Genomic DNA, 19152 nt, shown 5'->3' with positions numbered 1-19152 from the left:
ATACACACGCGCAAAAAAACATAATTGGGCGCATACCTACCTTTATTTATCATAGCAAATGACAACATCCTGTGTTGGTGACACCGCTCCCCCCTCCCACATCACCTCACCCTCCCCAATTTCCTGTTCGGAAGACCATTTGAGCCACCGGTTTCTCATACCTGTAATCCTCATTCACACATTTTCCTTTTGGAATTGTAGTTCCATTGTCGCTGCAGAAGTTTCAGCTTGTCCAGAGGCCAAAACTGGTCAGGCATATTTTTTCCTTCTCTGTTAATTCTCTATATCACCAATAACCTGACGCCAGTCTAGCTCCAGCATTCGGCAGGAACAGCTTCACATTCGACACATTAAACCATTACGCTGCAGCCATGATAGGAATCGGAGGAAACCTAACACTCAGTTACCATCACGTGTCAGTGGCATTAAGTTAAAAGTTGTCCTTGCAGATCGCCAACGCCATGGTGAGCACGTGGCAGGGTCCACCAGCCATGAAGTCGCTTTTCACCAGAATGTTCTGCTGCAAAAGCTGTCCCAACATCGTAAAGACCAACAACTTCATCAACTTCCAGAGCTACTTTCTTCAAAAGGTATAAATTTGTAAGTTAATAGGAGCGGGAGAATGTGCAGACCTGATAATTCTAACCCCCTCCCACCTCCAACCTGGCTCCACAAGCTGGTACACATGAACAGATAATATTAAATATGCCTTATTTTTCTTAATAAGGGGGGTTTCAGGATATATCCAGAGAAAATAATGAAACCGTCAAAACCTATCCCTCTCAGTGAGAGTAAGTAGGGGTAGAGGGTTGGTGGGGTGGGCGGACAAAAAAACGTGCCTTGAAATTGAACATGTTCTTCCGTGGTCCGAGTTTCATTGCCTGCCAACTTTTGTGAAAATAGGCCCAGGTTTTTTATTTGGCTTAAGAGACTATCAATCATGCGTTTTGAGATCATGCATATCTAATTATAACTATTCTTGTTTCTGATCCAGAACACAGTAAAAAAAAAAAATCAAACAGGTCTTCGGCTAAAGAGCAACCCCTTGTAATGTATCCATGGAAACATTGACTGACAAAGATAACAGATAACCAAGGAACTGGTTACGTAACCTTTTTTTTTTTTTTTTTTGCATCCGCTTGTACAAATGTTAAGAGATTTGATGCTGTTTATTTCAGAAAACGGTGCGAATAAACAACTTCTCAAAAAAATGAAGGGGTGTACTAGTCACAGTGGCTACAGTGGACTTAATGCAGTTTAAAAAAAATATGTGACTCCATCTGTCTTGCATGTTACTACTGTAGTTTAATTTCCGTGTTCCACACCAGACCATGCCTGTGGCCATGGCGTTACTCCGAGACGTCCAGAATCTCTGCCCCAAAGATGTCCTCAACTTCATACTGGATCTCATCAAGTACAATGACAACAGAAAAAACAAGGTAGTTAAATCAGGCACCCAGTGTATATTCAGCAGTATAAGGAGTAAAAATGATCAAACTAAATCATGCATAATCACTAAATGAAAAAAGTTCTTCCTTTGTTTTGGTTTTTAAGTTTTCAGACAACTACTACCGCGCAGATCTGATCGAGGCGCTCACCAACTCCCTGACTCCTGCCATAAGTATTAACAACGAGGTACGCACCGTGGACAACTTGAGCGCTGATGTGCGGCTCATCCTGGAGGAGATCACACGCTTCTTGAACATGGAGAAATTGCTGCCCAGCTTCAGGAACACCATCACTGTCAGGTATGAGAGCTAGGCGTTCAATTCCAGTGTTTTTATTTTGTTTTTGTTTTTTTTTTTAGTCAAGTTCGCTGGAGGTGTGGGCAGGGGGAGCCTGAGGGGTGTCTGAAATATGCCGGCAAGAATATGATTGTTTTCGCGCACTCACCCACATTTTCATGAAATCTTTCCCTCCCCAGTTGTCTGAAAGCCATTCGCCAGCTTCAGAAGAACGGTCACATTCCCAGTGACCCGTCGCTCTTCAAATCCTACGCAGAGTACGGACACTTTGTTGATGTTCGCATAGCCGCCCTGGACGCTCTGGTGGACTACACGAGAGGCACGTATGACTCTAGAGCACACTGAATCACATCATGCCGACTGAAACGAGATTCCATTATCTTGCTTTATTGATATTTAAAGCTTGAGACAGATAATTAGCATATAGATGGTAAACGGTCCCACTTGTATAGTCTCATAATCATCTCGCGGTTCCAAAGTGCTTTACACTGGATCACATTGACCCATTCACGCACACACTCTCACACCGATAGCAGCAGTGCTGCCATGGAAGGCTCTAGCTAGGCCATTGGGAGCAGTTGGGGGTTTGGTGTCTTGCCCGAGGACACTTCGACATTAAAACAGGAAGAGCCAGGGATTAAACTGCCAATCTTCCGATTGGAGGGATACCCGCACCAACAACTGAACTGCAAGTGTCCTATCTCGGTTATTTGTATATATAATTTATAGAATGACATATATCAATCTATCCATCCATCCATCCATTATTGACCGCTGAAACTATACTATCCTTTAGAGGGGGATGCTGGAGCCTATCCCAGCTGCCATCGAGCAAGAGGCGGGGTACATTCTAGACTGGTCATCAGTCAATCGCTGGGCCACATTTTATATAATGGAATATAATCTTAAAATTATATGAAGTATGATTTTATGAATAAAGATTTATATATCTTTCAAATGCTTTTTACCTGCGATGTGTCAACAAACAAAGCAGCTGGTTGGGGATTCATAAAGAGACATGTGTGTTTTGCTGCTCTCATCTGTTTGTGTGTGTCGAAGACAGATTATAAGACTGAAATAAACAAAATTCTGAAGTTTAAGATTATGGATATAAATCAATTCATCAAACAAACTTACATTTGCTTTTTTCTCGTGGTAAATACAGCAGAAACCTTGACTTACGAGTTTACTGGTTATTTGTTTGTATAATTACAATGCTATTAATCTGTCCCAGCCAAAAAGAAAAGTTACCAATTTTTTTCTTTTTTCTTTTTTTTTTATCATAATTTTTTTTTTATGTGGCTTAAGATAAGTGGGGGGAGTTTTTCATTTTTTATTTGGTGCTCTATCACTTAATTTACTTGCAGCACATTTAATGCCATAATGTATTGTTAAATTTAACTTTCACACTATGCTATGCTTTTTTGCCAAACTAAATTTAGAGATGGAGTGAATGTCGTTTCAAAATTTTTTTGAATGCTACTGCAGGGACAGCGGTAGCCATGTCGGTGTCAAATGCTCATCCCACTCAGTTGTAACTCAGATCTCGGCTCATTACACAGAAGATCAATTCAGCAACAGCTTTTATATTGAAAAAGTTTGGGCTCTAGTGAGTCAATTTTCCACTGTATTGTATGTGATTTAAAATGTGATTAAATGGCTTAATTTTTTTTCAATCAAGTTCCACCCCTTACAAGACCTAACCTTATTCAGAGAAACCTCTTTGTTTCTTGGTAAAGGGATTAGCGAGGACATTTCCTGGAACTCTTTTTCTATACAGAATGCAAATTGGTTGTGTTTCCAGACACAGTATAGTATTTCATTTTAGCATAGTCTTTCTTGAAATTGTCATCTTCTCATCACATTGAAATCTTTAATCTGGTTTAACACAAAAGGTATCCGGCCTAGAAACATACTAATGCTGATTAAATATTTCTGCTATCCATCCGTCTTCTACCCAAATACATATATAGCCTCAAATATAGCCTCATAATCCCATCACATGTTATGTGACGTGTTTGACTTGACTACTTATAAAGAAAACTCTTACGCTAAGTTTCAAAGGTTTCAGATATTAGAAAGCACAATCAATCTAGCTCCGTATTCCTTTTTTCAGCATTATGACCTTTTGGCCGTCACCAAATGGTCAAGATCAGCTTTCTTGGTCACAGACAAATGTCCTGTCATAACCTTTAAAAAAAAATCCTAATATGGGTTATATGTATTATTTGTCACATATTTTGTTTTATGTCCACATGTGAAAGTTGTACCTTGAGAACCTTCATGTGCTCAGTGGTTCTCTCTTTTTTCCACAATATAACTCTGTAGTTGAGAGGAGCTCAGCGGAGTTGCAGTGGCTTCTCAACATGGTTCAGGGTGACCCAGTTCACTACATCAGGTCAGTGAGCACGCGCGCACACACACATGCACAGGCACACCCAATGACTGACACTTTTCGACCGTGTTTTTTTTGTCCCAAACAGACACAAGGTCCTGGGCATGCTGTGTAAAAACCCGCCATTCACCAAGACAGCAGATTCAAGTCTGTGTAATGAGGCGCTGGTTGACCAACTCTGGAAGCTCATGAACTCGGGTAGGCAAATGCACACAAAGAATAAAATATCGCCTAAGCAGTGTTACTTGTGCCATTTCCTGCACTTGTAGACCACAACACAAATTCTTTTGTTCATTGTAATGAAACCCCAATTGTCTCTCACGTTGTACACTCAATTTATATGTTGTGAAAGTCTTCCAGAAGACTGGACCTTGTATTGTCACCTCCATCACTATCCAGTCCAGTCAGAATTTATTTATATACCAACCAGTATTAGAAGGTTACAAATTCATTAATTGTCTATAGTCAGATTTTATTTTTACTGTGGCAAATCACAACAAATTTGTTTGACGCTTACAATTAGAGCGGGTCTGGATCACACTCTTGATTGACAGAAACCCAACATACCACCCATGAGCAATGACTTGGCAACAACGCCAAGGAAAAACTGCCTTGTGCAGAAACCTCTGACAGATCACAGCTTAGTGGAGGTAGCCTTCTGTCTTGACTGGATTGGGAAGAAAGAGAGAATGAGGGAGGTTGAAAGCAAGAGTGTGAAAGTGACAGGGAGTGGTATGAGTTGGGAGGGGCAGGCCGAAAAATCTCAAAAATAATAGTAGTAGCACTAGCAGCCACATAGTCCTAGCGGCATGATGCAATAATAGCTTTAAAGTTTTCAAAACACCCAGCAGGGCCACCGCAGTAGATCAAGCTACTTCCCCGAGACTCAGGAGAAGACAGAAGATTACAATCATGCATTGATGGAGAGACATGTTTGCAGTTAGGACGGGAAGAGTGGGAGGAATGAGAGAAGTGCATTTATGGTATAGGTGTGAATGGGAATTATCTGAGTTCATTTTATAAAAAAAAAAAAAAAAAAACAGTCTAGAACTGTGTCGTCAGTTGTTTTTAGTTGCTTTTAAAGTCAAAACTCAGACAAATAAAAACTTTCGAATATTTTACCGTAGATTACCTGTAGGCCTATGGAGTAGGCAAGAATTCAAAACACTTGACAATATGGTAAACCAGAGAATCACAAGGAAACTGTAATTCCATTAGTATAATACATTTTTTGTCCTGTCCCGGCACAGGCAGCATTTCCTGACGCATTTCTTCTTCTCCTCGAGTTTCTGGAAAATGTCCCAGTGGAATAAATCAAATGCACCGATTCCCATAGCTAACCGCAGTGTCTTGGAAGATATACATGTGTACTGACGCACTGCTGAGCGAAATCTCCAGTCGTTAGCTCAAAAGCTAACTTGAACAAAAGAAAATGAAACACAACTGCTTACTCGCCGACTGGTTTTAACCGGGACATTTTGCAACAAACGAAGACTTTAAATGTGTGCTACATGTTTGGAAGGCCTGGGTTCACCAGGCTCTCCGAGGGGATGGGGGGGGGAGTAGGGCAAGAGCCCTGAGGAAGAGCGGGAAACCCTGGCCAAGGCTCCGTACAATACGGACAGTTCCCAAACAATTCGGAATGAGTTAAAAGGATTTTTTAAGCAGTAGTTTTCAACACAGCAAATTGCTAATGGATCTATTTTAAGACCCAGAGTGGAGCTGGGACTGGTTCTGAATGAGGGCATTATAGCACCCCACCAGCACATATGCCAGCACATATCCCAACGCACTGCATAGGAATTTCACTGTACAGAGAAACTTGTTTCTACACTGTACATGTGACAGTAAGCACTTTGAATCTTATAGCAGGCAGCTGCTCTCCCATCTTCCTGATTCTGCATACCCCCACTGAATCTTTTAGTGGTAGGCAGCACCGGAACGTAAGGGCTCACTTTCACCCCTTGTTACGAGTATCTTGGAGTCACAAGCGGGATGGGATGGACAGCAAACTTCACATGCGTGAATGCAGCACCAGCAGTGATGCAAAGACAGTTATCGGTCACATTGGAGAAGAAGGTGTTCCAGGTACATCCACATGGCGTGAGACCCCCCCCATCAATCAACCCAGAACATTCGAGAAGTATTACACATGCGAGAATTATTACACATCCCAGCCAGGAACCCCTTCCACGCTAACCATTTCATGGTGAACTGTTGGCATTACCTCAGTAACACCGCTGGAATCATGATGAGACTCATCATTAAGGGCTACGTTTCTGGTGCAGTGCCTGTACGCGGCTGTGTTTTTTCCCATTACATTCTAAGGTTTCATTACCTTCCTGGGGGTCCCATGCGTCTCAGACCATTATCATGTGCCAGTCCAAACACACAGCCCCCCACACACACAAACCAAACACTCATTCCAAGTACGCCTTCAATGTTTCATGTTCCTGAAGGCCACCGAGCTCTGGCTGCAGTTTTATTTCATTTATTGATTTATAAGTGCAGCGGATGAACAGCACTAGCGGCTGGTCATTATTTCTCAGTTTATTTTCGGGTCAGTCAGTGCGGGTGACGGCTCAGCCATCGGCCAGCACTGCCAGTTGAAACAGGCGTCTAACCAGAGCATGTTCACTTGAAATACTACATCATGAAAATATGTTTAGTTGTTTTATTCCCTTCCCCTCACAACCCACAGCACCCCCAATGTGTTAAAAACACACACACTTGTGCAGGATGATGTTTCATCGACTGAAGGTCAGTGCTGTAAGAACACAAACTCTGAGCCTCTTTCTGCTGTTGGAACGTTTATTAAGCTGCTCCGAAAGCCACAGGCCACCCCCAACCCCTCCTTCCAGCCGGCGCCTGCGTCTTTGTGTTGTCTAATTTCGGCACTATTGTGTTAAATTCATTCTAACTCTCAGCTCATAAATCTGCATTTATTTGTGCTGGACTGGTCTTTTTGAGAGAGAGAAATAAAAAAAGTGCGGTTTCAAGAACGTGCCGCCTGGGGTGAGCACATTCCCCCCCATTGTGTTTTCTTCTCCTTCATTTTTCTACCTTTGTTCCCTTCTCCACTCGCTACATCATGCTCTTAGGCCCCATTTATTTTTGTACCTGGCCCTACTTTATACTAATAATTAGTACAATTCGTTCAAGGCAAGACATTTTTAGAAGGCCTCTTGGAAATATAGAGGTGGAAAGACACCTGGCTGGTCACTGGATGGTGGCAGAAACTGTCATCTGGGCAGGTGAGCGTCAGAGGCAGTTCAGTGAGTTGTCCTCAACTTGCAGTGTTTCGACCTCACAGCAGCAAGAAAATACAATTTTGATTCAAAGCAGAGCAACATGAAATTCAGATATCGCAGGCAAACTTGTTTTGGAGTGCATCAAAAGTGTCCACCATTCTGCAACATTTCTCGGGGAGAGGTGGTTTCGCTCTGGTTCAAGCACACACTCTTCTGTACCCCATGCTATGTTTATGTCCGCGCTTTCACTTTTTTATTTTCACTGCGTCGTGCACTTTTTTGTGACTTTTTAGCCTTCAATATGGCCCCCAAACATAAAGCTAGGAAACCCATTATATTACAAGTGGAATTAAAGGTTATTAAAAGGGGGAAAAAAGGGAGAAAAGCCAACAATCATTGGCGAAGAATTGAACTTAATTCGAATCCCAGTCAGGACTATTACTAATGATAGTGTTTGCATCCCTGAGGATGTGGAAGGATTGGCTCCCATGAAATTGACTTACAAATTGCATTGGAGATTGTTCACGTTTGTTTTTTCATTAGTTTAATTTTTGTCATTTTTCTATGCTATAATTATGTTCCCCCTTTCATTTCCCTACAGTCTAGTTCTGTTTCTTGACATATGTATGACTTTGGGATGTTTTAGGCTAGGTATGCGACTTAGGCTATGGTACTTCCAATTTGCATCAAATCCCCTCAAATGAGACCTTGGGAACGAATCCATGATGTAACTCGAGCCCTCCCCCCATCACTCTCTGGCTTTCTGTCTCTTTGTACCCCACCCGGTTGAGGCAGAAGGATGCCTGCATTGAGCTGGTATCTGCTGTACATGATTTGGCGCTATAAAATAAAAATGTGACTATAGACAATGAATGAATGAATGACTTTGCCGGGTGTTCCTCCAGGCACTTCGCATGACTGGCGGCTGCGCTGTGATGCCATGAATCTCTACAACGTCTTGTTTGGCCTGACCCGTCCCTCCTGCCTGCCCCTACCGGAGCTCGGCCTGGTGTTGAACCTGAAGGAGAAGAAAGCTGTCTTGAACCCCACCATCAAGCCTGAGCTGGGTGTCGGCGCAGTCATCGACACACCCGCCAGCATTGGCATTCATGGTGTCGGCATGAGTTACGCCACTGTAAGTATGGCCAAAAACCTGTTTGGGTATATCATGAACTGTAAAGGGAAGAAAGAGATCAAGAATCAACCACCTTTATTTACAAAAAAAGACCTGGTGCCCTAGGTTAAATTTTATACACCCCCTTTATCAGCGATCAACACACTTATAAAAGAAATCAAATAGTATTGTTTTTACCATTTTCTTTAATGTACAAGATAACATTTCACCCAATTTACATGCTCAACAAATGACATAGATACAAAAAAAATCTAAAAAAACCATCATAATTAACAATATCACAAAATAGAAATTGTGTAAATAAATCAATTGATAATAATAATAAATCAATAAAATAATAAAAATGTGAAGCCGTGGATTTTTCCAGATCCAAAAGTCATCCATCTGATGCAGAAACAGAAAACACTGTGCTCTTCTGATGAGTCTGAGTTTCTTTTTATTATTGTTTTTTAAATTGGAGGAAAGGACCACCCAGATTTTTACCAGCAAAAAGAACTTTAAAAAACCCACATCTGTAAGGGGGTGGGCGACAGTGCCCATTGTGAGGACAACTTGCACGCCTGGGAAATCAACATTAAAGATAAATATTAGATTAGATTAGATTTAACTTTGTCATTGGACATGTAAGGATACAGAGTAACATGCAGAGTAATACAGAGTAAAATGCAGTTAGCATCTAATCAGAAGTGTAAAAAGCAGAAGTGCATATGTACAGAATCTGCAGTATTTACGGATAAATGCATTTTTTTTTTTTCAATTTACTTATTTATTTATTTTACAGCTAGTGCAAGTAGGGGTGGATACAATAAGAGCAGAAAATGTACAGCTAGTGCAAGTAAGGTGGATAATTGTTATGTGCAGATTATGCACCAATACATAGTGATTTAGTATGATTAACAGATACCAATACACACATTGAACTATAAATATACAGAGGTCTTATACTGTAACTATAGAAAGAATAATGTGGAGAGGTTACATGAACAATTATACAGAATATTACAGAATATACAAGTATAAATAGTATAACCAGATGAGCAGCTGCCAGGGAAGGAGTTGGAAGTGGAAGAATCTGTTTGATGGATGAGAGGAGTCACTGAGAATGCTGCATGTCTGGCACAGGCTTCTCTTCTTATAGACATCCTCTATAGCAGGATGTTGAGTGTTTGTGATGCTTTGGGTGGTCTTCACTACCCTCTGTAGCGCCTTGCAATCAGCAACAGAGCAATTCCTATACCAAACTGTCACATAGTTGGTCAGGATACTCTCTATCATAAAGCAGTAGAAGTTACCTAGGATATCAGCAGATACATCGTTCTTTTTCATTGTCCTGAGAAACAAGAGACGCTGATGGGCCTTCTTAATCAAATTGGAGGTGTTAGTTGTCCAGGACAGGTTCTCAGAGATGTGGGTCCCCAGGAATTTGAAGATTGAGACTTGTTCCACCTCTACGCCATTGATGTGGAGGGGGAAATGAGTGTCTCCTTTCTCCACTCTGAAGTCTACAATGATCTCTTTGGTTTTACTGGTGTTTAGGAGTAGGTTGTTGTTGGCACACCACGCAGCTGTGATTTACCTCTACCCTGTATTCAGACTCATCATTGTCACTAATTAGTCCAATCACTGTTGTGTCGTCTGCAAACTTTATGATGGAGTTGGATCCAAACATAGGTGAAGGGGCTCATCACACATCCCTTGGGAGTGTCCGTACTGAGTGTGATGGAGATGAATGTGTTGCAGTCTGACCTGACATGTTGGGGTCTGTTGGTGAGAAAGTCCATGATCCATTTACAGGGGGTATTGATTCCTAGATCCACAAGTTTTGTGATTAACTCGGGGGGGGGGGGGGGATGACTGTGCTGAATGCTGAGCTGAAGTCAACAAACAGCAATCTAGCATAAGTGTTCTTGTTATCCAGTTGTGAGTGTACACAATGCTGCTCTGTGGATACAGCATCCCTCTGTAAGGAAATTGGTGTGGGTCAAGTGTGGTTGGCAGACATTCCTTGAGGTGTGCCAGGACCAGTCGCTCAAAGCACTTCATCACTATGGGAGTTTGTGCCACTGGGCGGTAGTCATTCAGGCACTTTGGAGAGGACTGTTTTGGCACTGGCACTATAGAGGTGGTTTTGAAGCATGCCGGTACTTCTGCTTGGGTCAGAGAGAGGTTGAAGAGGTCTGTAAAGACCTCCTGAAACCTACTCAGTGCAAGCTCTGAGCACATGTCCAGGTATGCCATCAGGGACAGCAGCCTTGCGTGCGTTGATACAGCTCAGTGCATTATGTGCATCTGTGTTTGACAATGAGTAGCTGGTGGTCATCAGAGGGCTTGATCTTGATAGCCCTCTGCTTATTGTCCCTATCGAAATGAGCATCAACTCATTCAGCTCGTTGAGGAAGGACACATCCATGGTTGTTAATGAGGTGTTGCCGCTCTTGTAATCTGAGATGGTCTGGGTGCCCTCCCACGTACGTCGGGGGTCAGAGTTGACAAAGTGTTACTCCACCTTCAGCTTGTGTTTGGGCCTTCTTGATGGCCCTATTTGGATCTGCCTTGGATCTGTTGTAGGGCACTGCATTAACTGATCTGAACACCTTGTTAGGTGACTTCAGCAGGAGCCGCACTTCCCCATTCATCCATGACTTCTGACTGTGATATGTGGTGGTCTGTTTCTTTGTTGTGACGCTGTCAGTTGTGGTGTTTATATGTTCCACTACTGATTGGCTGTAAGAGTCAATGTCAATGTGAGAGCCACAGGTACCCTTAGAGGCAAAGATACTCCTTTCTTTGTCTTCAAACCTGTCCTGGAGTAGAGAATCTACCCCTATTGGCCATACCTTAATTGTCTTCACAGTTGGTTTCACACCGTTAATGAGTGGTGAGATACACAGAAAGGTGATCAGACTGACCCAGATGAGGGAGGGGTGTTGCCTTGTAGGCTCCAGGGATGTTGGTGTAGACATGGTCAAGGGTTTCATCCCCGAGGGTGTGGCAGGAGACATGTTGGTGGAATTTAGGAAATACTGTCCTTAGGTTGGAGTGGTTGAAGTTGCCTGCTACAATAAATGCAGCCTCTGGGTTTGCAGTTTGTTGTTTGCTGATAACTGTGCGAAGTTCGCCCATAGCAAGCTTGGCGTCCGCATCCGGTGGTATATAAGCAGCTGTTATTATTGTGGAAGTAAACTCCCTCAGCAGATAAAATGGTCTACATTTAACCATGAGGAATTCTAGGTCCGCTGAGCTGTGTCTAGCAACAGTGACAGACCTCATGTACCACCTTGTTGACATAAATACACAAACCTCCACCCCATGTCTTACCGGAGTTGCCTGCTGTTCTATCCGCTCTCCTCGCGTGTTCATTACAGCCATTTCAATCCCTTTTGCAAAATATATCACAATCTGTTCCTCTGCGTTCCTATCCTGTATACCACATATACCCGTCACTTCTTCAACCCCTCTATTGCCTGTACCAACATGCCCATTGACGTCTGCACCAATTACCACTCTCTCATCTCTGGGGATATTCTGCATCACCTTATCTAGCTCATTCCAGAAATTCTCCTACTCCTCTATCTAACTCACACACCCCCTGCGGGATATATCCACTTCTAACATTAAGCATCACACCTTCAATTTCCAGTTTCAGACTCAAAAGTCTATCTGACATTTTCTTCACCTCCAGAACAATCCTAACATTCCTAGGCTCACTACCTTTCCACCTGGTCTCCAGGACACACAGTTTATCCCCCTTCCTTCTCTGCATCATATCGACCAACTCTCTACCTTTTCCTGTCATAGTCCCAATATTCAAAGTCCCTACTCTCTGTCCCAGACTCTTGCCTTCCCTCTCCTCTCTGTTCTTCCGAACACACTTTCCTCCTCTCCATCTTTAACCTACAGTAGCCCAGTTTCCATTGGTACCCTGTAGGTCATCGGTACCAATGGCGGTTGTGGGTAACCTGGGCTTGACTGATCAGGTATAATCTGGTTATTAGGTTTGATTCGCATGTTTGGTTTTGGCAAAAGTTTTACACCCGATGCCCTTCCTGATGCAACCCTCTGCATTTATTTGGGCTTGGGACCGGCTCAGTGAGACACGGGCCCCTGCCCCCCCAAGGCTGCCTCAGGGAGACACCGGCCCGTGCCGTCCGAAGGCTGCATTATCTTGGTCGAATATGATATGATATGATATATTAAAAAGAAGACGTCAAGCAATCGCAAATTTGTGTCTTTTTCAACAGCATTTGAAAAAACTTTGCCTTCTTGAAAATCCCTTGTTTCATTTGCCTTCGGCGGCGATATCGTCGGTCAGCGCAGAAAAAGCCAGCTGTGTTTTTCATTAAAAAGATATGATCTCAGACCCAGGATCTACAATATTTTATTGTGAGCTGTGCGTCTTGCTGCTGCCACCCGCCAGCGGCAGCATTTTGCCTGCACAACAGCCATCAACACTAAGAACATATCTCCAGCTGCAGCTGCATGACCTGAATTGGCGGGGTCATGGCGCAACAGATTTTCCACCCATTGTCGAGCAGCTTTGTTGTCACAAGGGCCTTGGGTCTCATTTTCAGGTACTTTCTAATCCATCTTTCTCAAAGTCAAGTGAAGGAAAATAGCCAGAAAACAACTTCTATATTACATCAAGAATTTTTGCTTAAAAATGATGCAAATCCCTAAAACTGTGGCCGAATTATATGGCCTTTTTTCTGATCTGTTTTATGTTTTCAGGTCTGGGTGATGTCTGGACTTGTTTAGCTAGGACAACATTGTCAGAACCCGGTGACAAAATTTGACTGCGAGCACTATAAATACAGAGAAAATCACTGATGCTTTTTGTTTATTTTTTTTCCCCCTCTCCTCACTGAAGGATCAAACACTTTTCAACCTTCGATGCTTATAAAAGTCTTTTTATGTGTTTCTAACAGGTGGAGGAAGAGCCTGATCCTATTTCCTTAGGAGTGTGTGGGGTGGGCCAGCCCCTCCAGGGCCTCAAAAGAAAGGCTGATACCCCGCTGGGCTCACCCCCGGAGCCAGGACAGGTGTTGCAGCTGCAGCTGCAGCAGCAGCAGCAGCAGCAGCAGCAACAGGACGACGACATCCGGGGCAGTCGTTACAAGATCAGAGTAAGCCTCACTCGAGTCTGTTCGACATAAAAAGACAAATAGAATCCTAAAAAAAAAACATTCACTGAAAAGGCAGACATTTGCAGATGGCACGAATCGCAACTTTGCTCCATGAAAGATCTGTCCACCTTCTGGACACGACAGAGAAAGAACTTGAAGCGATAAAAAGGTGGTTTGCCATCAATAATTTGCAAATGCATTTGAATGAAACCAAATATTTAATATTCAGATACTGTAAAAACTTAAAAACATCCCATATTATGATTGAGTTGGATAAGTTATTAAAGATGATTAACTAAGCTGAAAACCACAATTGAATCATTAAGAATTTCTCAAATGAATGAATTGTCACTCATATAGAGCCATATATTGCTTACTGTGTGGAGATGTGGGGATGTACGTGAGATACAATTACAAAACTAATTTCCATATAATTAAAGAGAGCTTTTCAAAGGATAACAAGGAGAGCTGGTTATTCTCAACAAAAGAATTATTCATAAACCTAAAGAGTCTAAAATTGAGCCATCTGGTGGACTTTAAAACTGTTCAAGTCATGTATAAAGTAAATAACAATATGCTTCCAGATTAGAAATTCAAAATAGATTCAAAAACCTTTTTAGAAATAATATTAGCAATATGTATAAACTTGAATTATGAACACTGGCATGCTTGCAAACTGCCTTTGTGTATGATCTACCAATTTATCTTTATTTCTAAAATGAGTTTATTTACGAAGGGCAGCCAAAGCAAGCTAAAGCTTCAGCCAGCACTATTTTTTGAATATTTATCCAAATGATCGTATTTTTGTTTATCTTTATCTTTAAATCCTGTGTGTATATATTGTTGTTTATTTGTATATGCGTTTGATTCAATGAGTCACTCAATACTTAGTTATAATACTCTTCCAGGATTTTTGCCAATGCATACTATATTATTATTATTATTATTATTATTGACTTGACTATTATTGACATGTGAAAAATTGGTCCCCTGAAAAGCATATGGCATATGAAAAATATAAAAATATTTCTGTCAAAAGGAACAACTTGTACTTTGAAATTAATTCATTTGTTAAATTTTTAAGCTTTTATTGCAAATGGCAATGTGATTCTACCATGTTGTAGTTCAACACAATGGAAGACGAAGACATTGATATGGAGACCGTTCACGACAGCCAGGCCTTCATTCACCATCATCTTAACCTGTTGGAGAGACCCTCCACACCAGGTACTCTCTCTCTCACACACACACACACACACACACAATACACACAGTTGAGGAAAACCCTACGAACCATCAATCCCCTGCTCCTCCCGTTTAAGGTAAAGAGCCACCGTCGGTGGAGCAGACCATGCTCTCCATACCTGCCCCACCTGTTCCATCCTTCTCCAAAGACGCCGCCGCCGCCGCCGCTGCTGCTGTTGCTGCCGCCACTGTGTCCTCAAAGCACGGAGGCGAGCACCACCACCACCACCACCACCACGAGCACAAGAAGAAGAAGAAGAAGCACAAGCATAAACACAAGCACAAGCACAAGCACGACAGTAAGGACAAGGAGAAGGAGAAGGAGAGGGACAACTCACACGCGTACAGCAACAGCCCGGCCAGCGGGAGATCTCTGCGCTCGCCCTCGCTGTCAGACTGAAGATCTGCTAAAGAGGCAAATGGGGCCCCACGAGAGCTTTTGGTATCTTGATCGTGCAATCTAACATCAGCCATGAGAGCAGAAGGAACGTTTTTTTTTTTTGTTTTTTTTTTATATATAGGTTTGACACTTTCATTGTGAAAATAGATAAATGAGCGCGTGAAATCGGACAGATGGACAGGTGGGAGGCATCTCCAGGGGAGCGTCCTGGCAATTTTAAAAAAAATGTATATATATTTTAAATAACCATTTTCTTAAAACGTTTCCACTCAGACCAGCCCGTCGTCCACAGAGCCATCACCCAGAGGTGACTGTGCACGTGCTCCATTAGGCGCCACCCCAGAAGGACCCCCTCCATCCTCCCCAGGGACGCAGCGCCAAAGACAAGGACACAGATACACCTCACTATCCAAACACTCAGGTGCAGCCAGACCCCCTACCCAACCCCACAACACCACCTCCTCCCATTTTTTTGGCGGGGAAATCGTAACTTTCCCCAACTCAACCTCATCCTTCTGGAAAGGACATTTTCCTCAGTGTCTTACGGGAAAGCTCAACAGCAATGTCATTGTTCTGTACATTTTTAAGAAAGGAAAAAAAAAATCAAAGAAAGTTTGTTTGTTTTGCTTTTTTTGGTTCAAATTGTTCTCATTGATTAAAGATGCTTTTTGTAGTCACGACTACTGACCTAAATTGGACCCAGCTGCTCAGCAGAGCCATTTCACGGCAGTGTTTACACTGGCTCCATAGGTATTAACCCCAAGTACTCAAATTTATTTTCTAGGCCAAAAAAAAAAGAAGTCATGTGCCTGAAGATACAAACGTTTATTTCTGTCATTGGTCAGGACGGAAATAATCTGTGTTCTGGGGAGAGAATGTTAAAAAGCCAAACGCTGTCTTGCTCGAGGGAATTACAATGCAATGTTTGAAAAGTAAATCCAAGTGACTGCACCTTCCAGCTATGATTTTACGGGCATTAGATTTTAGATTAGAATGGACTTCAGACCACCCCCATGTTTCACTATAGAGTATTTGACAGCTTTGCATTAATGCATCACAATTTGTCTCGTATTTGGACTGAACTAGTAAACCTCTCAGTGTGAGGCAGAAACAATAACCAATGTGCCACTGTGACGCTAGCACTGCAAAAAAGTAAGCTATAACTATCTTATAACATCACTATAAAATACCCATGAGTAAGTTATACTCGGAATTGCATCGTTTTTCTGTGAATAGAATATAAAGAGTAAAAGTAAGCAGTGTGACATTGGTAGAAACAGGGTGTTTTCAATATTTTGCTACAGTGTATTGGACAGTTTGGCACTGATACATTGCCATTTGTCTCATATCAAGCGTTACTTTTCAGATATTTTCTGTTCACGTGGAAAGATACGCAGGGCCAGGCATTTAAGAATATATAGACAATAGACATTCAGACTTTGATATTGCAAATTAAGACGATCAGGAGCAAATCCATCTTGTAATTGATCCCAGTACGGCATTATACGTTTGTGAAAGGTTCAGAGATGGTTTTTCTGTTTTTGACGAAGATGGCTTCTTTGATTCCTCTTTTGAACTAGAAGATTGCTATCTTAAAAAGAATGGCCCTTGTCCTTCTGGTGTAGGTGGACTGTGGAGCTTCCACATGAGCATCAGTTCATATGATCCAAGGAAAGACAGATATGCAAAATTTTGCTTCATCCTCAAGAAAAACTAAACAGGACTCTTTCTAACCCAACCCTTACATGGAACAGAAATGATAATACCACTTACAGCGAAAACAAGAACTGGGTTAGGAACTTATCCAGCCGCCATTAAACTCCCATGAAGTTGGCATTCTGTCTAAGGGTCTAAATTTTGCCGGCACCCTAGATCAGATCCCAACACCAGACCTCAGCACAGCAACTGAAACAGCCATACGCAACAATATCTTCAATACTGAAGCTAAGCAAATCCAACTCAAGGTCTCAGCAGCATTCTACAGTTCCAAACCAACCCTTGTTCAATCTGACACCAGTAGATATGACGGTTCTCATCCTCATTAGAATGAGAACATCACCGATCTCCCAGCTGACAACTCGGGGACTCAACAACAACATATGAAACCCTGAAACAGGACCCGATCGACGCATACAAGAAAGTGGTCAGCTGTCTACAGTATATAGAAAAGGATGCGGCCATAGAAAAAACACCATTTTGTCGACTACCCACGAGAAACCATGCATTTACGGACTGAAAAAGCCTCTCGGATTAGGGCTGAAATGTTTTCAAGTGAAGAAATTCTGGTCTAGTTGGCCCAACAAGAAGATTTCAATAAAAATTAATTTGAAGATGTTTCACCACTCATCCAAGAGGCTTCTTCAGTTCTAATGGTCTGTGGGGAGTTTCCAAATATAAGTGCCAGGGTTGGGGGCAGTTCTAGGTTACGATGGCTTGTTATGGAAAGGAAGGTTGATCAGCAGAAAACTAGATTAAAGGGGGTTGTTGTGTTAATGGGGGCTTCGTTAAATGGGAACAAAGGTGCAACTTTTTGGGTATTTACCTGGATTGCTGCAGAAAGTGCCAAAACACACGATTAAGGATTAAATCCAGAAACTCTTTCCACAGATTATTGCTCTTTTATTCAAATTCAAAACAATCCAGACTTTTCTCTATAGAGGTAAATCGGGCAGTTGGTAGAATACCACTCAAATAGAAGGTTGCAGGTTCGATTCCTGTCTTCTGCAGCCATGCAGCATCTATCTATCTATCTATCTATCTATCTATCTATTGACTGACCAACCGACCTTCATACCAATATACGTATGAATGTGCGTTCATGTTCTTCTTTTCCTGTTGACTTTTCCCTTTTTGTCTTTTCCCTTCAGGGGTCGCTACAGGCCACAGTGAATGAAGCTCCTCCAACTAACCCTATTCACTGCTTCCTCAACTAACTTCGTGTCCTCTTTCACAACATCCATAAATCTACTCTTTGATCTTCCCCGAAGCCTCCTGCGAGGCCAGACCCAGGCATTTTATGGGCCACATCTGGCCCGTTATGCTTTTTTATCCGGCCCGCCAAACTATGCTCTTTGAATATTTTGATAAATATTTGCAATCAATATTGAATTTAGAAACTCCTTTTTTTTTTTCCTTTTGTTTGATTTTGTATGGATGATTACGTACAAAATAATTTCGGTACATTTATGCAATCATTGATGATTTTAAAGTTGGAATAAAATGCCAAAAAAATGTAAATACTCAGATTTCAATTTTCAATTTGTTCAATTTTCCATGATACCTAGTTGGCCCGCGCATAAAAATTGAAAAAGAAATATGGCCCGCCAGCCAAAATAATTGGCCACCCCTGTGCTAGGCAGTTCCAACCTTAGTTCCTCTCTCAGCACCTTGTCTTATGCTTTTTCTAGATCTACAAAAATACAATGCAGCCCGGTCCGACCTTCTCTGTACTTCTCCATCAGCATTCTTAAGGCGAATACTGCATGTGAAGTTCTCTTTCTCGGGATCAAGCCATACTGTTGGTCACAAATGCTGTCTTCTCTCAGTTTACTTTCCACTACTATTTCCAATTACTTCATATTATGGCTTAGCAACTTTATTCCTCTATAGTTACTGCAATGTTGCATATCTCCCTTATTCTTTAAGACGAGCACCATCACACTTATCTCCATTCCTCAGGTGTGTTCTCACTTTCTAAGATCCTGTTGTATAATCGTCACATGTACAGTGTAGAAACGACTTTCCCTGTACAGTGAAATTCCTACTTTGCTGTCCGCAGTGCATTGGGATATGTACTGGTAGAAGAGTCTAAACATTGTTATAAATATGATTAAAGATATGCATGTGAACGTTGCAATA

The 19152-nt window shown here is 42.0% G+C and overlaps 1 protein-coding gene across 1 annotated transcript in view; it reads left to right on the top strand.

Annotated features, from left to right (window-relative positions):
• taf2 (TAF2 RNA polymerase II, TATA box binding protein (TBP)-associated factor) overlaps positions 1–18469 on the top strand; it is a 31376-nt gene extending 12907 nt beyond the window's left edge. The window contains exons 18-27 of the mRNA XM_086154919.1: positions 450–590; positions 1329–1439; positions 1555–1748; positions 1925–2064; positions 4074–4143; positions 4229–4338; positions 8297–8526; positions 13452–13649; positions 14774–14876; positions 14972–18469. Of these exons, the coding sequence (XP_086011045.1) occupies positions 450–590; positions 1329–1439; positions 1555–1748; positions 1925–2064; positions 4074–4143; positions 4229–4338; positions 8297–8526; positions 13452–13649; positions 14774–14876; positions 14972–15294 (1620 nt within the window). The 3' untranslated portion in view covers positions 15295–18469. The remainder of the gene's footprint in view (positions 1–449; positions 591–1328; positions 1440–1554; positions 1749–1924; positions 2065–4073; positions 4144–4228; positions 4339–8296; positions 8527–13451; positions 13650–14773; positions 14877–14971) is intronic.
• Positions 18470–19152: the final 683 nt, after the last annotated feature.

This window comes from Fistularia commersonii, chromosome 11 (genome assembly GCF_037954325.1).
Source record: "Fistularia commersonii isolate RoL2024-O1a breed Wild chromosome 11, RoL_Fcom_v1.0, whole genome shotgun sequence".
In the NCBI taxonomy this organism is placed as follows: Eukaryota; Metazoa; Chordata; class Actinopteri; order Syngnathiformes; family Fistulariidae; genus Fistularia; species Fistularia commersonii.
Note: the sequence above shows the minus strand (reverse complement) of the source record. Positions and strands in the feature narration are given on the sequence as shown.